At 45.6% G+C, this 22,943-nt stretch overlaps 1 protein-coding gene across 24 annotated transcripts in view; it reads left to right on the plus strand.

The window, feature by feature from the left end:
* LOC125156875 (protein FAM156A/FAM156B-like) overlaps nt 1-22,943 on the plus strand; it is a 47,150-nt gene that overhangs the window by 19,297 nt on the left and 4,910 nt on the right. For 10 of the 24 annotated variants that reach the window (XM_047843082.1, XM_047843084.1, XM_047843076.1 and 7 more), the window contains one exon: nt 21,487-22,922. The exons of 2 other annotated variants lie outside the window; for them this stretch is intronic. In XM_047843082.1, coding sequence (XP_047699038.1) covers nt 21,591-22,247 — 657 coding nt within the window. In that variant the 5' untranslated portion in view covers nt 21,487-21,590 and the 3' untranslated portion in view covers nt 22,248-22,922. 12 more of the 24 variants (XM_047843085.1, XM_047843093.1, XM_047843099.1 and 9 more) reach the window with 5 other exon arrangements.

Here is a 22,943-nt window from a genome sequence, read left to right on the forward strand (position 1 = left end):
AGTTGGGTTCTAGTGAGGACCCTCTTCAAAGTCACAGATTTGTGGTTGTGTCCTCACATAGTGGAAGGACAAAGGATCTCTGGAACCTCTTTCATAAGGGCCCTAATCCTATTCATGAGGGCTCTGCCCCAGGGCCTCATCACCTTCCAAAGGCCACACCTCCTAGGTTAGGAGGTATGGGGGTTAGGATTTAACATAGGAATTTTGGAGGAGACATCTTCAAACCATAGCATTATCGATAAATTTTCCTTTCAGTTACTTTTAACTTAATTTATGTATTCATATTTAAAGTGAGATTCCTTTTGACAGTACATAGTTGGGTCTTTCTATTTTTATCTAAAGTGACAAATTAGGTCTTTTAATTGATGCGTAGGCAGTGTACAATTAGTGTGTTAACAGTTTACATTTAAGTCTGCCATCTGGCTGTATATTTTATCCTATGGATATTTTATTCACATTTTCCTTTCCTATTCCCTCTATAATTTTGGATCAGTTGAACATTTGGTGTTATTCCATTTTATCTCCACAATTGGCTTACTAGTTATATATCTTTAAACATCTTTTCGAAACGGTTGCTCTAGGGTTCTAATACATATCGTTGCTTTTCACACTGTGCCTTCAAACGATATTATACCACTTCCTGTACACTGTCAGAATCGTAGGACTATGTACCTTCATGTCCTTTCTCCCAGCCTTAGTGCTATTGTTTTCTTGCATTTTATTTCTACCAAGGTCGTAAACCCCACAATACATTGTTACTATTATTTAGATGGTTTTCTTTTACTGAGATTAAATATAAGGAAAAAATTCGTATACGCCCGCAACTTTACCACATCCAGCACTATTCAGTTCTTTGTATAGATCCAGATTTTCTTTGGATTTCATTTGCCTTCTTCCTGAGGAACTCCCTTTAACGTGTTGTGTAGGGCAGATCTTCTGGCAATGAATTTTCTCAGCTTTTTTATTTCTTTGAAAGTTTTTGTTTCACCTTCATTTTCAAGAAACATTTGCATTAATCAGAAAATTCTGGCTTGCATGGATTCTGATCAGTCGTCTGCCCATTCTGTCCTGTTTGTTCCCTTGTATGTAATGTGTCTCTTCTTTTCCTTTTCTGTCACAGGATGTCAGTGTTGGTGTTTGAATCAGTCTTTCCATTAGTTGATTGGGCTTGAGTCCTGTGTTGCTATAATCACTTTAAATATAAAATAGACTTGGGAACCTGGGTGGCTCAGTCAGTTGAGCGTCTGACTTCTGCTCAGGTCACGATCTCCTGGTTCGTGAGTTTGAGTCCTGCATTGGGCTCCCTGCTGTCAGCACAGAACCCACTTCAGATCCTTTGTACCCTTCTCTCTCTGCCACTCCCCTGCTTGTGCTCGCTCTTGCGCGCGCGTGCTCTCTCTCTCTCTCTCTCTCTCTCTCAAAAATTAAATAAACGTTTAAAAATAAATAAAAATAAATATAAAATAGACTTCAGGTTCGGGGTGCAAGATAGATCAGTGTACAAAAATCAATTGTATTTCTGTACATTAGCGGTGAATAATCCAAATAAGTAAGTAAGAAAACAACTTCAGTTACGATAGAGTAAGAAGAATATTTAGGAATTAATTTAACCAAGCAGGTGTGAGAGTTACACACTGAAAATTACAAAACACAGTTGAAAGAGATTAAAGCAAATTTTAAAAAATGGGAAGACTGTGTGTGTTCATCGATTGGGAGACTTGATATTGTTAAGATGGCAACATTCCCCAAATTGATCCAAGCATTCAGTGTAATTCCTATTGATATTCTAACTGCAGCTTTTTAGAAATTGAGAGACTGCTCCTGAAATTTATGTGGAAATTTCATGGACCCGGAATTAATTTAAACAATCTTGCAGGAGACAGCCAAAAGTGGAAGACTCGTGCATTCCCATTTCAAACATTATTTCAAAACTCCAGTAATGAATACAATGTAGTACTGATTTAAGGATACACTCAGAGGTAAACAGAATGGAATTGAGAGTCTGGAAATAACCCGTCTATCTATGGTGAGTTAATTGTTGACAACAGTGCCAAGACAATTAAATGGGGAAGGAGCAGTCATTTTAGTAAATGGTGCTGGGACAACTGGATAGTCAACATTTAAAAGAATCAATTTGAGTCCAAACCTCATACCACAGATAAAAATTAAGTCAAAATGGATCCAAGTCCATATGTAAGAACTAACACTATAAAACTTCTTCTGTAAGAGCGTGTAGGAGTAAATCTTTGTGACATTGGGTTAGGTGATGGATTCTTAGCTAGGACATCAAAAGCACAGATAATAAATGAAAAGTTAGGTAAAAATGGCTTCATCAAAATGAGAAAAAGTTTTTGCTTTAAAGGACACCATAAGAAAGTGAAAAAACCAAAAGAATGGGAAGAAGTATTTGTATATCTGATAAGGGCCCAGTAGTCAGAATGTAAAAAGAACTCTTGCAAGATAAGAGTAAAAAGACAACCCAATTAATAATGGGATAAGGGAGGCACCTGGGGTCTCAGTCAGTGAAGTGACCGACTCTTGATTCTGGCTTAGGTCATGATCTCACGGTTCATGAGAGTAAGCCCCAAATCAGTCTCTGGGCCAACAGCATGGAGCCTGCTTGGGATTCTCTTTCTCGACCCCTCCCCCTGTTTGAGCATGTGCGCGCGCTCTCTCTCTCTCTCTCTCTCGCTCTCTCTCTCTGTCTCTCGCAATTTAAAAAATGGGCTAAGCATTTGAATAGACATTTCTATTAAAAAAGATCTGCAGATGCCAAATAAGCACATGAAAAGATGCCCAAAAATATCAGTCGTTAGGAAAACAAAAATTGAAAGCACTATGAATTATAACTTTCCACCCTCTAATATGGATATAATTTAAAAAGCGAAAATAACAAGTGTTGGGGAAGGTGTGGAATAATTGAAATCCTCATACATTGCTGGTGAGAATTCAAAATGGCACAGCTGCTGTGGAAAACAGTTTGGCAGCTCCTCAAAAAGTTAAACAGAACTGCTGTATGACACAGTTATGCCATCGTAGGTATATATATCCAAGACAAATAAAGAATAAGCCCCCACAAAAACTTGTATACGAGTGTTCCTAGCAGCATTAATCACAACAAAGTGCCAACAACCCAGTGCCAACCAAATAATGAATATATCACCTGTGGTGATGTATCCATATAGTAGAATATTATCCAGCCATAAAAAGAATGGAGTAGTGATACTTGCTGCAACATGGACGAAAACTGGACACATTATGCTAAGTGAAAGAAGCCAGACTCAAAGGCCACATAATGTAGGATCCTATTTAGTGGATATGTCCAGAATGGACAAATCTGTAGAGACATAAAGCTGCTAGTAAATGTCCAGGGCTCCTGGGAGGGGGGATTGGGCAGGGACTGCTAATGGCGTAGGGTTTCTTCTGGAATTAGATGTTGGTGATGGTTGGCACAACCGTATGTACATAGTAAAAGCCAACAAAAAAGGGTGAATTTTATGGAATGTGACTTACAGCTTAACAAAATGAAAAAAATATTGTAAAGGAAAGCATTTGCTTTTGAATATGATTTTGGCCATTTTAGAAGTACAGTTGCCTACCCCAGAAGATGTAATACGCTGTCCAGGTCTTGCCTTCACCAGTTTGATCATCAGAGGTGACCACTGTAGTCTGATAGGTGTTTCCGTCTTGTCCCTGTTATCAGTATTTACAAATTGCACCTGCACATACATATACACTTACAGACACTGGTTGAGTTAGGATTACCACTGATCTGCTACTCCCCATTTGAAAAAATAATAATAATAATAAAATAAAAATCTCTGGTCAGTACAAATTTGCTCCTCTTATTCTGTTTCAAGGCCAGTGGGTGCTCCATTGTAGGATAGGAACACTTCATCTTTCATTTACCCTCCCAAAGGTCATTGACTACCAATGGCCATTTAGAGCCCACCCCCACTCCCTGAAATTTGCTATTCTCATTGTACACATGCTTCTGTGGCTGTGTAAATATTTCTTTAAGACAAGTTCGTAGCAATGGAAATTGCTGGATCAAGGAAACCTTTTGCTAAGGAAACATCTCTGAAGTACCTTCTTGTGTGCCTGATACTACTGTAAGTGCTGGGGAGACATTAGAGAAGACCCACATATGTTCCTCTTTTCATGAAGCTGAAATTCTACTGAGGGTAGGGACACAGTAGAATCAAATTTTGATAGACGCCATCAGAGAGCCCTGCAAACTTCTTTTACCAAGTCACACTACCCTCGGTGTGACTGGAGTAACAAATGCCCCTTTGCTGGCACCCTAAGCACCCCATTCGTGACGTAGGAGATGTAGACAGGAGGCTGGACACTTTATCTCAGGCTGTCTACAAGATCTTGGCGTATGCAAGTGGAATGATCCCTGTGGGGAGTTTAAGAGTAGTGAGACTATGATGGAAGGATGCAGCGCCCATTAGTTTTATTCCTGGGGAGGAGTGGAGCTGGAGGTGATGTGACCCCATCTGGGCAAATTACCAGGGTGTGGGGTGGCAGGAAAGGGTGAAAGGTTGCTAGAGGAGCAGCAGGTTGTACTTTCCTGTAATAGGATGTACCACTGAAGTCCCAGATGAAGCAGTCTCCTCTGGGAGGTACAGCTGGAGTGAGGGAGTCTTGTGTTCCCAAAGAAACCATTGCGGGCAGGGTGCAGGGGAGCTCACCACCATGCAAGGACCTCCACCTCTCCGGAGGTCACCATCGTCCCACTTCTGGCCCCAGCCCGTCATCTGTACAGATTCTAACCAAGTGGGGACCAGGGAACATGGAAGAGGAGCACATGAATGGTTTCCTCATGGGTGAGCAGAGCAGAGATTAAGGACCACACTAGACTGGTTAGTCTAGATGGGATTGCCTGCCAGGATCTTCCAAGGAAAAGAATCCCATTGGCTGGAGGTGGGGTGTCCTTCTCAGGGAGTTTATGGGTGCACAGGTGGGGCTTTGAAGAGTGGAGGTGGAAGTGGAGGGTTTGGAATCATGCCGTGGAACCTCAGGCTGCTCACCAGCAAAAGAGGCTGAAGATGCTACCCAGGTCAGTGGGATCACTGGCTTCTCTTAGTCTGTCCTTTAGTCAGTCTTCCTGCAACTTCTTTTTTTAACAGTGCTTCCAGGATCCCACTATAGTGAAATGAGCCCAATAACAAATCACTAAATCTTTCTCCAGTGTCCTGTTATGTGTCCACCAGACTATAAGTCTTGGATGGGCAGAGATATTTCAAAGAGGGGCTCATGACCTACTCCAAGCCAGTTTCTCGAGGGAAACAAGGTGCCCTACTCAACCCAGAGAAGTGAACACTTAGAGGATAGGATTTTAAGCATGAGACAGGAGAGATGTTTGAGTGAGGGCAGGCAAGTAAGAGATAGGTGGGTTCTCATGTCCGTGAACTTCTCCCCAGTCGTTCCTTAAGCCCTGACTGTATTCACACCTGTGCCTGAAAGGCTGCAGATGCAAGACTGTGTTCCTGGGGGAGGGAAATTCACAATGGCATGAGAGATGGGCCAGTGTGTGTGTCCCCTGAGGAGGACAAGGTGCATGCCCCAGGCAGGCCCACGTCAGCCTCGCCGTGGATTCTGCCCGTGAGCAAATAGGCCTGCTCTGGTGTTGGCTTCATGGTGGGAGATCAGCGGGGGAAACGTATGCGCCTCACAGTTTGCACAAAGCCCCACGGGAACTGTGGACACCCTCATACCACCTTCCCCTTTAAAGCAGAATTATGCATTGAGAGAAGGGGACAGGTTTCCTTTGGGTGGATGGGGAGATGATAAGGTAGAGAAGCGGGTGGAACAGGGGCACCCTCAGTGGTCAGGTAAGTGGTCTGTGGCAGGTCATCCTGGCACGGCAATGTGAACCCCTTCACCATCTCCTTCCCCCACTGGTGTTCACTGGCTTGCAACAGACCTGCTGACTGAAGGTGTCCTTGTGTTTGGGGCTCACATAGACACTGGGAAAATTGGGTGGCTGCAGTGCCTCCAAGGGTTAGGAGCTGAGAAGGCTGAAGCGAGCAGTGTGTTCAGGGTGAATGGGATGAGGGACAGGCCTTCCACAAGACTGAGAGGGCATGGATCTACCCTGAGCAGCGTGGGACTGTCCTGTTCTGCCTTCCCCACAGGTTCCGATCCCCACAATGAGGCAACGGCTCCTCAGCAGGAGGGCTCTGGGGCCTTAAGGACAGTGGGAGTCTCCTGAAGATGGCATGAACCCTTCCAACCTAGAAGGTCTCCCCATTTTGATGGGTGGAGGGCTCTACTGTCTGTCAGACGTGTGAGCGGGGGCTTCCCTCCTAGTTGTGGCCTGGGACCAGTGCAGCTGAGTTATTGTCCAGAAACAGCCAATGATGGCCAAACCTGGGGTCATTTATCCCTGGGAAAAGAGGTTCCTCACGTGTCTGGACGGGTGCACTGGGATGGGGGCTAAAACAGCGGTTTCCCAGAAAGGCTGTCTGTAATTCTGTATTTCAGTCTCTCTGTGCTATTCACTCATGGGGCTGGGTGAGACCTCATTGTGTCTCTAATTGACATGTGTCCTGTATGGAGTGACTTTTTGTGTTCAAAAACAAGATGTCGTTTTACGAGCCATTTTGGGGTCCAGGATTTGAGATGTATGAGCTGTGAGAGGGTCTGTGTCCAGTATGGGAGATCACTGAGCTGTGGAGGGTTGTGTGTCCAAGTGAGAGTTGTCTGGGCTATTAGGGGTCTCTCCTGGTGAGTGAGGTATGTGATCTGTTTTAGGTGCAGCGTGCAGAATGTAAGTTGTCTGGGGCTGTTCCCATTATGTATTTCAGGAATTAGGGTTTGAGCTCTCCTGAGGGTCTCTGTTGAGGTTGGCATATTTGAGCTCCTGGGGGCCCATATTCTAGGTTGTGAGATTGCAAAGGTTATTTGTCATGGGACAGGAGGTATCTGAGCAAGCTTGTGTTCACGGTACAGGTGTTTTGTGCTGTTTGTGTGCCTGCATGCAAGGTTGTCAGCTCTGTGATTGTATGGCATCTGTGTGCAAGGTGTAAGGTCTATGAGCTATTAAGTTTCTATGTTGCAGGTTGCCAGGTTGCTAAAATGCATGTGGATCTGTATTATAGAATTTATCGCCTCTGAGCTGTTTTGTGTCTCTCCTCATATCTCGAGTTCCATAGGAGTTTGAATTCTGTGGGTGGTTTGATATTGTATGTCCAATGCATTGAGGTCTCCTAGCTGCCTTCTCTTGGGTCTGTATCTCATCCACTCCAGCTTCGAACAACCTGGCTTCCTAGTCTAGGCCATTGAGTCAATGTGGTTGGCTTCCCTCAGTGTGTCAATGGGATATTTTGGGTTTTGAGAGCCATAGTGGGAGGCCCATGAAGTATCTGGGAGTCTGTGTCTAGGGTATGATGCTTCAGAGATCTGGGTCCCAGGGTGAGGAAACTCGCCTCTGTCTTCAGTGCTTTCTTCCAGGGATTGACACTTCTGAGCCACATGAGTGTTTATACCCTGATTAGAGAGCCTTTGTCACATACTGAAGTTCATACTTGAGGTATTTGTGGCCTCTTCCTGATGTTTCAGTCTGACAACTGTCCAGAAAGACAGAGCTTGATCTGAGTTGACTGACTGAACTCGTCTGTTCCAGCTCGTAACAACCTGTCTTCCTTGTCTAGACCATTGACTCTGTGTGGTTAGCTTCCCTGAGACCCTTCCCTAGGGTTGGGTTCTCCCAATCTCGAGCTTTAGCTTACCTATTTCATACAATCTCAAGTACAGTTTTAAGTGTAGTCCATATTCAACTAAAAACAGTAGAACCAGTGCTTCCCTAAAAAAAACTATTCACAAAACATTTTGCTGAATCCCAGGAGGTTCCAGGTAAGACACTCCAGTAGGAACTTGTTCACAATCTGCTCCTTACAATATGGAATTTTAAAAAATCTTTTCTCTCTGTTACTGGTACCTTGAGAGGCTCGGGCAAGACAGGCCATTCACTTTTCGGTTTTTGACAAAACACCCTAACACTCACACGCGTGTGCACATAGACACACACACACACACACACACACACACACACACACGACCCACCCAATACACACATTAGTAGTCAATGTAAGGAAATTGTATTGGAAATGTAAATGGAATTCTGTGATTAATTATAAAGCCAAGTTTCTCATCACACTTATATGTCTGCTGCCCAGGATTGGCTGTTTTTCAGCAAACTGGACAACCAAACATGCCTTCTTTTTGTAAATATTATATATTGGAGCTTGTAATCTGATTACAACAGTCTAAATAATTGTATACCAGTGTAGGAATGACAGAGCCTATTTTTTGTATGTCACCTCCTAGACAGAATTCCTCAGATGGTTTAATACAGGAAGTGATGCCAAGGAAACAGACTGTTTCTGAACCCGTGGAACACGGACTGGAGCCCAGTTATGGCCTGGGGGCGGGGGGGGGGGTTGTCTAGCAATGCCCATGGGAAGTGTCAATCTCATCTCCACTAAATATGGCATCCCCAATTAGAGAAAGAGAAATATGCCACACACAGGTTGTCAAACCTCAGTTCTGACACTGCAGAGGCAGGCTTCTGAGAAAAACAGCTGTTCTTTCAGAGAGCACTGCTCTTGTGTGGCGCAGAAAGAACGGTGGTCCTGTGACACGAATGCACACCCGGCTTGTTCTAGGGAGATTCTCCCTCTTTTATTCTTAGGTTCCCGCTTTTGCTCTCATGCATGTTCTTTCCCGGGATCCTGTTCTTTCCATCCCTGCGCCAGCGCACCCCCTCCTATCCTCAGCCCCAGGTCTGAACCCCCACCTCCCCAGAAGAGAAGGGCTAAGACCACCGAGAGGGGAAGACCTCCCGACTTCCTAGAGAGACCAGCCACAGGAAGAGGGGCTGCGGGACTGCGTGTGACATCACAGACATGGGACACTATGGAGAAGCCGGGTGCTCCTTAACCTTCCTCCGGCTGCACGGGACAGGGAGGGACAACGGGGTGCCCCGGGGCGAAGTGGCTTCCTCTCCGTGGGCCGTGGCGTGGGTACTTGGGATCCGGGACTTGTAACCACGCAGGGAGTAGAGAAGGTTGAACCCACCCCAGAGTGACTGTGGCGCACCTGAGTGACTGCACAGGATACATATTTCCCGAGGTGGCAGGGAGAGTTTCCAGGCGCTGCGAGTGACGAGTGACGTTGGGTTACTTCCTTTGTAGGGCGCACGCGTGGCAGGAAGTACCACTTTCAGATCTTTGTGTTCTTACCGGTCGTTTTTGCATGCGTGCATACTAGGAAAGACAAAAACCAAACTAGTACAGCACCTCACTATTCAGGTTGTTGCAATGCTGAGAGCAGCCCAGATCTGAACATCACACGGTCTCCGCAGGGTGGTTTTGCCTTTTTTCCCCTAAGGATTGAGTAGACCCATTATAGTGGGGGAGACTTAAGGTAGGATGTTTCTGCATTCAGGATTAGTCTCCACGAACAAGAAATGTTTCTCTCTGTGTCTAGCTAGTTTCAGGAGGGCTGACTTCTGATCTCAGTTACATCAGGGAGCTGCAGGGACTGTGTGTCTGGCCCAATCAGCAAAAGGAGAAAGGTCTGTGTTTGGCCTTGTCGCATGTAAACCCAGGAGCCACCCGACAGACATATGGTAGGGCGTGACAAAGCATGAGGAGCAAGCCTTTTCTAGGTTAAAGGGGGGAAGAGTGGTCTTTTGCGATAAGCCATTTCTGAAACACGAAAGCCTGTCGAGATTTCTTGACTGTGGCTCTCTTCAGGGCTCGAGTGAAGTTCAACATTGTCTACAGGGTAAAAATGAGCATGGCATGTTTCGTGCCTGTCCAAGCAGAAAGCTAGATGAGCAGAGATTCTCTTTTTAACCCTGGAAGTAATCTACACTTGAAGAGCACTTTATAGTTTTAAAAGGTAGTATTTTCTTGATCTAAAAGAAGGAGGCAACCATGAGTCATTATCCTAGAATAGGATCATCATCCTCATCTTACAAATGAGGAAACTGACCACAGGGAGGTGAAGTAACCTGCCCAGAGTCACACAAGGAGTAAGTGATGGGGCCCTGATTCAAGTCTTGGTATATATGGCTTCACCACCTGCCTGCAATACAGGCACACACTGTTGGTTTCCAGATCCACACATCCGGCTCTCTCCTGTCCCCTAACTTCACACCTGAGACAACTGACAGGCTCACAGACAGATTGCACTCAACAGGTGCTAGGCACTCTCTGGGACTCTGTAAAGATGACTTTACAGAGAAGAGAACTGTTGGAGAAAGTAGGTCCCAAAGGCTCACCCGCCGCCCTCTGAGGGAGTGAGGCTACAAGAAGAAGAGTGGAGGGCCTGAAGGGGGGCTGTTTCTTTGAGGGACAAACTGACGGGCTAACATATCACACGTGATAAACACATTTCTTTTGATTGTTTGTTTTAATGTTTATTTATTTTTGAGAGACAGAGCACTAGCAGGGGAAGGACAGAGAGCCAGGGAGACACAGAATCCCAAGCAGTCTCCAGGCTCTGAGCTGTCAGCACAGAGTCCAGCGTGGGCCCCGAACCCACAAGCCACAAGATCATCACCTGAGCCGAAGTCAGACGCTTAACCTTAACTGAGCCACCCAGGTGCCCCTAAACACATTTCTTTGCATTAATTGTTTTTCTTTTAGCACTGCCAAAACACACTGCATGTTGAAAATACACACGGCAGGTAAGTAAAGCCAACCAATACATGGATAAGCAGAGAGACTCCCGTTTTGCCTAGGGACTGCCTAACTTGAAAACAGCATTCTGCTGTACAAGTAGAGAACGTTATCGGGGACTAAATGAATCAGAAATTAGCTGCGTTTTCTAATTATTAGCATCATTCTCCTATTACAGAGGATGCATCTTAGGCACAGAGAGGCTAGGTCAGCTCCCCCAAGTCACTGAGGTACTAAGTGGTTGAGCCCCACAGGCAAGGATACACAACATGTCCAAAAGTGAACGCACCTGCACCCACCCCCACTCCCCATGCATCGGCATCTCCTCCAGTGTTGCCTAACCCAGTGAAAAGCAGCCTTCTACCCAGCTGCTTCGGCCAGCGACTCTTAGAGCCGTCCTTCCTTGCTGCCTCTCTCTCACCACCCCCTCAAACACCAAGTCCGTCCAGTCCAACCTCCTACGTCCTTCAAAATAAGATCTTGACACTTACTTCCATCACTACAGTTAGTTCCCTAGGCCACATGACCCTCCTCTCTGCTTGATAACTACCACCAATATTAACCCTTGGCCACAAATTTCTTCATCCCGCTACCTGAGGGGCCATTCTTAAATCCTAATCTGGTCTTGTGTACCCTGCTCAAAACTCTGCAGGGTCTTCCTGCTGTTCTTGGGATAACGTCCAGCCTCCTGGACCAGGCACAGCAGGCCTTGCCTACCCTCAAATGCCTCATCTTCAGCAGATGGCCTCCTCCACCCCCACTTCATATTCCAGCCAACTTAAACCTCTTTCTGTTCAGTAGATGGCCACTGGGCTTGGGCACTCTCTCTCCTCCCTGCGTCTCCTGTCCCCAGCCTTCATTTGCCTGATTCCTACTGATGTTCAAGCTATCAGGTTAAGTAGAGAGCGATTTCCATTTAACCCTAGGAATCCCTGGATGAAACGGCACTGTTAATAAAACTTTTTACTGAAAAGTGATGGAGATTTCATTATAAATTCTCCCAAATAGATGTTTTACCCTGGTTCACAGTGAGTTAATTGGAGATGCAATCTGACAGCACAGTTGTTCTGGAAAAGGCTTCCTTGCTAGGAATAGGATGACACACAGCAAAGATCTCATCTCCTTTCATATGGATCCTTTGATGCACTTGGACACGGAGTTTGGAATGTGTCACAAACTTTCCCAATGTGAAGGGGCCCTGCCTTCCAGTGAGGAGGGATAAGCAGAAACGTGGAAAGAATATGTCACTTTATGGCACCTTTGACCCAAGAAATTAAATGCCTTCCACTACCTCCCTTGGACTTTGTTTTGATAATGTTTCACTCGGAGTTGCAGTCTGAGTTTCTGTTGGGACAAGAGAAAGTGTACTAACTAATCTTCCCTTTACAAGAGGTTTGGTCTGTTAGTCCCTGTGGCCATCAAGGAGGCAAAGATCAGCTGCTGCTCACTATTGGAGCCCTCTAAGGGATCCTGACAGTGCCTTCATAGAACTCCTTAGGGGTCCCTACCAGGTGCCAGAAACCCCTGGAGGAAAGTTTGTCAGTTCCTGTGGGGTCCAGTGGGCAGCAGCACCCCCTGCTGGTTCTGTCTTGTCATAGACTCAACTGTGAGCATTAACCTCATTCACTATAACTCCCCTGCCTAGGCATGAAATGAAGTGTGTCCCTTGGACAAGAGAAAAGATGGAACCACCAGTCCAGCCACCACCACAACCCCCAAACCCGAACCTCAGCCAGAGGCGTGGACTAGAGTCCCAGGGTCCTGGCATACTTGCTCCATGCTGACATGTCCCTAACACAGGGCACGGTGTGACTGTCTCTTCTGCAGCCTGGCTGTTGAGGAGCTCAGCTGTGCTGGTATATACAGTTTTATTACCCAAAAACTCAGGTTAAGTGTCAAAGCCCACTGTCTGTAGACAAGGAAACAAACGGAAAGGTTTAGGTCGCTGGTGCAGGAAAGGGTGGATCTGGGCATCACACCTCCATTTCGCCTGACTCCAAAGCCCGACTTTGCACTCACAGTGATATTCCTGGATTGTGTTTCAGCTGCTGAAATGCATATATTGTTCCAGTATTGTATAGTCATCATGGTCCCAACACCTGTCCACCTTGAAATGGAGGTACTCAGCAACCTTGAAAGGTTCTAAGATTTTGTGTCTGTCCTCTGATGAGCTGCCCTGAAGCCAACAGACCTGGAGTCCCTTGGCATGGAAGGCTTGCCTCAGAACCAACAGCCAAGCAGGACTTCAATGTCCAGGGCTCCCCCCGTGGAGTGGTACTTTGCCATGTTAGAGAGCCTTTGCAAGCAACCCCACCACCCAAATTAGGTCTCTACCTGTCTCACTGGTGACCAGGTATTACGAATTGAGAGGCAAGCAGAGGAAGTGCTTTTAGTAGCTGCATCACAGCCGTAGCACTGACCAGACCCCACTGGTGATTTGAAGCCCAGTAGCCCAAGGACTGCAGTCCGACTCTAACTAGGTGTCTCTCTGTTCTTCGGCGTGCACGTCTGTACACTGTGGGTGAGCAAAGTGCCTGTGTCATCAGCCTCCCCAGCCTTGAGAGGTGTGTCCTGACCAAACACACACACATACACTTAAGTAGGGGTAAGAGGCCCTGCTCTGTGTCCCTAAGGTACTGTGATTTCAATTCTGCCACCGCTCTTCTCACACAATGTGCAGTGGTCATCTGCTTGCAGACTATACCCTGTGTGATCCCTGTGTCCCCACTGAGTCCAGTGAACTGACACATGAATTCGGGTGGTGCTTAGAACATGTTTCTTCAGCGAAGGAGGGACCTCCACCCAGGGTCCTTCATCCCAAAGGGCAGCTCGTGTACCGGTTATGACACAGGAGGATGGAGTAAACAGGACATCTCTGTACTCAGATTCTCTGTGAGGAGGAGGAAGATTGGATTTTTTGTACCAGCTCTAATTCCAGAAACTTAAAGAGGCTATAAAGGGATTTTCAATGTGTGGGTCACTGTTGCCCCGTCGGCCACAGTTCTGGTCTCACAATGGAACTTGGGTCAAGATCCTTGGAGCTCCAGGCAACTCAGAGAATGTTTTCCAAGTCCCGAGCGACTGGTGCACAGAGTAGGTGCCCACAGTGATCTGTCCAGTAGGTGGATTGTTGAGTGAATTAAGGCTGCTAGTTAAATATGGGATGCTCTGGCAAGAGCACAAATCCCCTTGAGGGACGGGACATGAGCACACGGGTGAAGGCTGTGTCAATCCAGGTGACTGCTGTCAGCCTCACAAGAAGGCGCTCCTCCTCACTGTCCTTCCAGCTCTTTGTCCAAACCTGCCTCTTCTCTAAGTGGTCCTCTCCATGTCCCTTCTCTGCCTAACTTACAGCCCGATACAGGCTGTCATTCGGCATCTGTGATCCTTGGGTGTCCTTTGCAGTCCAGCTGACTGAACAGAAGCTGACTCAGCACAGCAGGATCTAGTGCCTGTCACCCGTTGTTCTCCCCTGGTTTCTGTTAGGCTCTCACTCCCTTCCCCTACCCCCCAGCTGCTCCAGCCTTCTGGCAGTATCTGCACTGTTTCTGGAAGCCTCTGCCTCAGACACTTCTTCCCAACTGTTCCCTCTTGACAGGAAAGTCCTGACCCCAGAAATGTGCTTGTCAGATTCCTCTCCCTGTTCACAATGTTTGTTGAAAGGTCACCTCTTCGTGAACCCTGAATTCACACCCTTGGGGATACATTCTAGGTTCTGCTTTTGGGGCTGACAGATCATCTGGAGAGGCATTGCCAGCAAACGTGTGGGCGCCTGGGTCTAAGAGACAAAGAGTTTGTCTAGAACCAAAGAGAAGAACCTGGAGAATGTCCTAATACTCTGACTAAAAGGCAGAGGGGCACCCAAGAAAACGGGAGGTCAAATTATCACCGAAGGCAGGCCAGCCCCTGAACAGCTCCTCAAATGAGTGGAATTGTGTTCATGCATCACTTGTAGCCTGAACCATGGGCCCTGAATGCTGAGGGAAGATCCCTGCTCTCCAGTAGCCATAGTCTGACCAGAAACTCAGAGGATAAGGCCCTGCCTGCAATAGCTGAGTGCCTGTTGTCTTTGGGGCCACTATGTCCAGACCTGGCCATGCAGCTTCTGTTGTTCTAAGATGGGGATGGCAGTACCTGCCTTCCTTGCTTCCAGGGCTCTTCTGACAAACACAGGACGGAAAGCAAGCGCGCGCACACACACACACACACACACACACACACACACACACACACACCAGAGAACTGGAAAGAACCTAGGTCCTTGATGGCATCACCAGACCCCAGAATATGCCCCGCCTGCACCCATCCTTACTTCTGATTTCATTGTGTGATTGTGAATTGCCTTTGTGATTAGACCTGTTTGAGGAGGGGTTTCCTCTTTACTCACAGCACAAAGCAGACTTCTGGATATGGGGAGCATCGTGGGGTTTGGTTTTCTTTTCTGTGGGAGCCATGTCGTGTCGTGGGTAAGGGCACAAGCTCTGTTCCTAAACAACCTTCCTTCCAACTCAGTTCTTCCACTTGCAGTCCTGTCATATTGAGAAATGTACCTGGCCCTGTGCCTTACTATCCTCACCTGTGAAATGGGCTTATTATTCTTAATAGTGACAATACCAAGCAGAGAGGGTTGCATTTGTGAATACATAATGACGTAATGCAAGTATGGTTCACAGAATTGCATCTGCCACATTCCCTATCTTTACACCTACTGATGCTGCCATGGGAGAGGTGGCAGGTCAGGCTTTACACCACGTGAGCTAGAGCAAAGAACATAAAGATCACATTACATGTCTGTGTTCAGCCCTGGAAACTCTCCTCCTCTGCCATACATTCTCATCCTTTGCGTCATGCACGGACGATCCGTCACCAGAGGGCTGACTCTCCCACCTGGGGACCACAAATACACACCGTCTTACACTGTGTGCATCAATTCAGTACACTCCAGTTATGTCCTCAGATAGCCTGTCCTGGTGCCGGGGTGGGGGTGGGGGGTACCCCAGGGCGGGTAACGGAGCACATGATGTTCCCTTACACCCACACGGCATCGGAAGCTGTCTGCATCCTAGTGCCTGCCTTTCTTTCCAGACTCGCCTCCCTCCGCCCTAAAATTCGGATTACACTCACACTGGATTCCAGGGCAGACCCTGCCACTTCAGTCTCTCTCCTTCAGCCTCAAATTCCTCCTGGTTAAAGGCAATAATCCTGCCTACTCAAGGTTTGTTGGGAGACCTCCAGGAGACAACAAATGTAAAACACCTAGCTGACATTAGCTGGCACATGGAAGGCGCTGGATAAGAAACAGCATTATCTGTTTTGCTTCTTTAATCCACAGCACCTGGAATGCAAAGGGTAAGATTTCCTCCTTTTATACGGCTGAATAATATCCCATTGTATAGATGTGTCACACTTCCTTTATCCATTCCACTGTCGATTGACAGGATTGTTGTTTCCATTATCCTGGCTACTGCGATTAATGCTGCAGTAAATATGGGAATGCAGACATCTCTGTGAGAGGCTGGCTTGAGTTCTTTTGGATATATGCCCAGGAGTGGGATGCTGGATCAGATGATGGGTTTTTTGGGGGTTGGTTTGTGGTTTGTTTTTAGTTGTTTTGGAGGCGACATCTGGATATGAACAAGATCATATGATAGTTTTAATTTTTTGAGGAGCCTCCATACTGTTTTCCATTGTGGCTGCACCAGTTGCGTTCCCACCGACAGCGTACGACGGTTCCAGTTTTCTGCATACTCTCCAACACTTGTGATCTGCTCTTTGTTAGTTTGTTTGACAATAACCATCCTCACGTGTCACATGTGTGACATGACATCTCATTGTGGTTTTGATTTGCCTTTCCCTAATGCTTAGTGAAGGGGAGCATCATTTCATATACCTTTTGGCCATTTGTATGTCTTCTTTGGAGAAATGTCTATTCAGATCCTTTGCATATTTTTAAATTGGTTTGTTTTAACTATTGAGTTAGAAAAGTTTGTTATAAATATTGAAAGTTAACCCTTATCAGATGCATGGTTTGCACATCTCTGCCCATTTTGTAGATTGCCTTTTCGGTTTGTTGATGTTTTCCTTTGCTGTGCAGAAGCTTTTAAGTTTGATGTAGTCCCACTTGGCCGTTTTTGCTTTTTCATGACTGCTTTTGGTGTCGTTTCCATGAAATCACTTGCCAAGACCCGTGTCACACAGATGTTCCTTTATGTTTTCTTCCAGGAGTTTTACAGTGTCACGTCTTATACTTAATCTTCAATCCCTTTGGGGTTGATTTTTGTGTGTGGTGTAACGTAGGGTCCAATATCGTCCTTTTTGTACGTGGGTGTCCAGGTTTCCCAGCACCATTTGTCCAAGAGACTGTCCTTTCCCCATTGCGTATTATTGGCACCCTTGTCAAGATCAGCTGACTGTACATGCGTGGGTCTATTTCTGGGTTCTCTTCTGTCCCATTGGCCAGTGTCTGTCTTTCTGTCACTACCACACTGATTTACTTACTGTAGCCTTGAAATATGTTTTGAAATGAGGAGGGTGGGTACTTCCAACTTTGTTCTTCCTCCAGGTTGCCTTGGCTATTCTGGGTCTTCTGTTGTTTCATATGCATTTTAGGATTGTTTTTCTAAAATTGTTTTCCTAAAATTGTTTACTGAAAAATGCCATTTGGTTTTGAGAGGAATAGCATTGAGGCTATCATTTTTCTTTTTAATCTTTCATCTTCAACTATAGATTACATTGATTGATTAATCAATTATATTCTAAATCTGAGGATTGCATTAGTTGGTTTTCAATTATTGAACCACCTTTGCTTTCCTGAGCTAACCCACTTGATCATGCTGTTTTTCCTTTGAATATATTGCTGGATTCCATCTGCTAGTATTTTGTTGAGGAATTTTGTGCTTGTGCTAAGGAAGAATATTGGTCAGTACTTTTCTTGGTATCAGTGAAATGCTAGCCTCATAAAATCGCTTGCAAGTATTTCCCCCACTTCTGTTTCCTGGAGGACATTGTGTAGAATTTGTGTGTGGGTGTTTTTATTCCTGTCGATATTTGGTAGAATTCACTGGTGATACCATGTGGGATTTTCATCATAGGCTTTTAACAACTGATTCAATTTCTGTAAATGGTTCTGAAATATGCATGTTCTTTCACCTTGGGTAAGTTTTGGTGGCTTATGGTTTTTGAGTAATCAATCCATTTGCACATTGTTGCATTTACGTATGGAGATTTTCATGTAATATTAATAATATCGTTTCTCTCATATTTCCTGGGTCTCTAGGGAAGTCTCCTCTTTCATTCCTGTTGTTAGTAACTAATTTCTTCTCTCTCTCTCTCTCTCTCTCTCTCTCTCTCTCTCTCCAGTTTTATTGAGATATAATTGACAGCACTGGATAAGGTATAAAGGATAATAATCAGACTCACATATATCATGAAATGGTTACCATAGTAAGTTTAGTTGACATCCACCATCTCAGAGACACAAAAAGAAGAAAAAGAAACCAATGTTTTCCTTGTGAAGGGAACTCTTAGGATTTACTCTCTTAACAGCTTTCATTTATATCACATAGCAGTGTTAACTATAGTCATCATGTTGTACATTATATTTCGTTATTTATCCTATTTTTCTTATACCTGGAAGTTTGTTTCTTTTGGCCATCATCCTCCAATTTTCTTCTCCCTCCCCAAATCACCACCTCTGACAACCACAAATCTGATAGCTTTTTCTGTATATTTGGAAGTTTCCTTTTCAATTCCATACATAAGTGAGATAATGCCCTCAAGGTCCAACTATGTTGTCACAAATAGCAGGATTTCCTCCTTTTTATGGCCAGATAATAGTGTGTGTGTGTGTGTGTGTGTGTGTGTGGGGTGTGTGTGTGTGTGTGTGTGTGTGTGTGTGTCTGCGTGTCTGTGTATTTACTTGATCCATTTATCTATCAAAGATGCTTAGGCTGTGTCAATATCTTGGCTATTGTAAATAATACTGCTGTGGACATGGGGGTAAAGATATATCTTTGACATTGTGGTTTCATTTCCTTCAGATATACTATCAGAAGTGGAATGTCTGCATCATATGGTAGTTCTATTTTTAATTTTTTGAGAAACCTCCATACTGTTTTCCATAGTGGCTGCACCAATTTACATTCCCACCAACAGTACAGAAGTATTCTTTATTCTGCACATGGAAGCTGGCATTTTTATCTCTTGTATTTTTGATGCTAGCCATTCTAACAGGTGTGAGGTGATAGCCCATTGTGCTTTTCATTTGCATTTCCCTGATGATTGGTGGTTTGCAGCAGCTCTTCCTGTACCCATTGGCCATTTGTACGTCATCTTTAGAAAAATGTCTGTTCATAGCCTTTACCCATTTTTATTTTATTTTATTTTATTTTATTTTATTTTATTTTATTTTATTTTTTTAATGTTTATTTATTTTTGACACACAGAGAGAGGCAGAGCACGAGCAGGGGCAAGGACAGAGAGGGAGAGGGAGACACAGAATCAGAAGCAGGCCCCAGGCTCTGCGCTGTCAGCACAGAGCCCGACGCGGGGCTCGAACTCACAGACCGTGAGATCATGACCTGAGCTGAAGTTGGATGCTCAACCGACTGAGCCACCCAGGCACCCCACCTTTACCCATTTTTAAATTCGATGATTAGTTGTTGTTTTTTTCAGTTTATTTTGTTTTGTTTTTGCTGTGGAGATGTATGGGGTCTTTATATTTTGGATATTAAATCCTTGTCAGATATACGGTTTGCAAATATTTTCTCCCATTCCATATGTTGTCTTTTCACCTTGGTGGTTTCCTTAGTGTGTAGCTTTTTAGTTAGATGTAGCCCCACTTGTTTTTGATTTTGTTGTTTGTGCCTTGGGTGGTATATCCAAAAATCCATTGCCAAGACCCGTGTCAGGGAGCTTTGTCGTTATGTATTCTTCTAGCAGTTTTAGTTTCCAGTCTTACATTTAAGCCTTTAATCCACTTCAAGTTAACTTTTGTGAGTGTAAGATAGGAATCCAGCTTTATTCTTTTACATGTGAATAGTCCATTCTCCCAGCAGCATTTATTGAAGAGACTGTCTTTTATCCATTGAGTATTCTTGACTCTGTTGTCAAATATTAGTTGGCCATACATGCATGGGGTTACTTCTAGGCTCTCGATTCTGTTCCGTTAGCCCACGTGTCAGTTCTTATGCCAGTAACACACTGTTCTTATTACTCTAGCTGTGTAGTATGGCTAGAAGTCAGAAGTGTGATGTGTCTTCTTTGCTCTTCTCCTTTTTTTTCTTCTTCAGTCCTGTAGAGGTTTATCAATTTTATTGATTATTTCAAAGAAGCAACTCTTTAAAAAAACGTTTACATGGGCGCCTGGGTGGTGCAGTCGGTTAACCGTCCGACTTCAACCAGGTCACGATCTCGCGGTCCGTGAGTTCGAGCCCCGCGTCAGGCTCTGGGCTGATGGCTCAGAGCCTGGAGCCTGTTTCCGATTCTGTGTCTCCCTCTCTCTCTGCCCCTCCCCCGTTCATGCTCTGTCTCTCTCTGTCCCAAAAATAAACGTTGAAAAAAAAAATTTAAAAAAAAACCAAAAAAACAAAAAAACGTTTACTTATTTATTTTGGGAGATAAAGAGCGTGTGAGTGGGGAAGGGGCAGAGGGAGAGGGAGAGAGAGAATCCCAAGCAGGCTCTACAATGTCAGCGCAGAGCCTGACATGTGGCTCAATCCCACGAACCTCGAGATCATGACCTGAGCTGAAATCAAGTGTCAGACGCCTGACTGAGCCCGCCAGGCGCCCCATCAAAGAAGCAACTTTTTTTTTTAACGTTTATTTATTTCTGAGACAGAGAGAGACAGAGCATGAACAGGAGAGGGTCAGAGAGAGAGGGAGACACAGAATCTGAAACAGGCTCCAGGCTCCGAGCTGTCAGCACAGAGCCTGACGGGGGGCTCGAACTCACGGACCGCGAGATCATGACCTGAGCCGAAGTCGGACGCCTAACCGACTGAACCACCCAGGCGCCCCAAAGAAGCAACTTTTAATTTGAGTTTCTCTAATCTGTCTTGTTAGAAATTTCATTGATCTCTGTTCTTGTATTTTAGTAAAATTCTTATTGCTGCTTACTGAGGATTATGAAATGACTTCCATAGGTTTGAACATCCTTTTTACCTAGATGAAAGCCAGTGAATATTCAAAAGAATGTGTCACCATGGTGGAAATTTTAGCCATTGTCTCCTTTTGGAAAGTACATGGACACTTATGAGTATAGCAGATGCTGGTCACACATGGAGTGTTCTTAAAATTATGCTTGAATGGTTATAAAAAGTCGGCAGGGTCGACTGAGCTTGCGCCATGCTTCAGGCTCCCTATTCATTCATTCTCTCTCTGTCGTCTCTCTCTGTCTCTCTGTCTCTGTCTCTGTCTCTCTCTCTCTCTCTCTCCCTCTCCCTCTCCCTCTCCCTCTCCACCCCCCCTTTGCTCACTCGCGCCCTCTGTCTCTCTCTTTCAACAACAACAACAACAAAAAAAGTGGGCAGGGGATTCACATGGTTGACTGCAGGGCACCATTTTTCATTACCTATGATGTGGTTTTGATGATTAATCTCACGCCTGAGATCCTGATTATATGCCATCCGAATTCTGAGCTTGGAAATGTATACTCTTATTTAAAGCCCAGAATAAGGAGTAGGGCTCATTATTATCCCCATTTAACAGAAAGGAAGCTGAGGCTCAGAAACGTTAAGTCAGGTGAATAATAATGGAGTTTTCTTTCTTCTTTTATCACCATTTGATGTAGTCTGGGTCCTTCTGGCCACACACCTCCCTTGCTAGCTTCCAGCTCTTTGACAACCTTTGTCTTCAGCTTGCTGTCTAGACCAAGGGCCAGGTGGAGCTGTGAGCATGGACCACACCTCCATGGATCCGCTCCGGAAATGCAGCTCAACACTGATTTCTGAGTCTTCCCCGATGATCTCTGAAGAGACCTCCCGGGAAGTCACGGCAGCCTCCTCTCCTTCCTTCTCGGAACTGCTTATGATGGGCCTGGGTGACCTCAAAACCAGTCCTGGCACCAAATACCCTGCCCCTCTTCCAGAGGGGCTGCTCCAGCAGCGCTACAGAGATGAGAAAACCCTACAAGAGAGGCGGTGGGAAAGGTCAGCGTCCCCTCAGAGGAAGAAAACCCTTCTGGGGCACATGAGACGGCGGCACCTCGATCAGGTGGCACCTTATCGGGTGGAGAGGAAAGCCAGGATCTCCTCCTCAGGTGATAGAGATCAGAACAGATTCAGATGCGAATGTCGATACTGCCAGAGCCATAGGCCAAATGTCTCTGGGATGTCTGCGGAGAGGAAAGGGGCCCCCCATGCTTCCTCCTGGGAGACACTGGTACAGGGCCTCAGCGGCTTGACCCTCAGCCTGAGCACCAGCCGACCTGGCCTGCTGCCCGAAGGGGTGCTCCAACAGCAGGAAAGAGACGAGAAGCTCCAACTGGAGATGCAGCAGGAAAGCAAAAGGATGTTTCAGAGGCTCCTAAAGCAGTGGTTGAAAGAAAACTGATGCTCTCATCCTCACGTGACGCAGGTCTGAATGGCTCCAGACATGATCCTGAGCGTGGATTTCTTTTGGGGACCAACCAGTAAGCAGTCGTCAGAGAAGTGACAAGAGCAGCGTTGATGACTGAAAATTCGATCGGCGTGAGCCCTCATCCAATCCCAGGAAGGTTCTGTCTTTCCTACCTTGAATTTGTGGATCCCTGTGGGGCTTTCTATGGGACACCGCATACCCCAGGGGTCCGTAACTTCCTTATTATGGCTCCCGTGATGCATGTTGTCACTTTCCCACCCCGAACTCTGCCTCTCCTCCCTGCCTTGTTGTCAGTACGGTAGAGAGCTTCTCTGTAGCATGAATGCCCCGTTGATGATGGCCATGTGCTTTTGTGCCATTTCACGGACTGCCTCCCAGCAGCAGCACTGGTCTGCTGGAATGGACGTGTGCTGAACGGAGATCCACTTTCAAGAGACTGACGCTAAAGGAGGTGCAGAAAGGGACATGGAACTGGAACTTGGTGGTTCACTATTGTGTTGTCTGTGTAAGCCGTTATGAGTATGCTGAGCTAAATGTAGAACATTGTTTCCCTGCTTTATAACACGGATGGTATTCCCCTCGAAGGAATTTCTGACCCGTTACCTCATCATCCTTGCCAAATAAATATACATATAAAAAAAACCCTAACTTTTGCATTCAGGTTCTTTA

Source organism: Prionailurus viverrinus, chromosome X (assembly GCF_022837055.1).
Source record: "Prionailurus viverrinus isolate Anna chromosome X, UM_Priviv_1.0, whole genome shotgun sequence".
In the NCBI taxonomy this organism is placed as follows: Eukaryota; Metazoa; Chordata; class Mammalia; order Carnivora; family Felidae; genus Prionailurus; species Prionailurus viverrinus.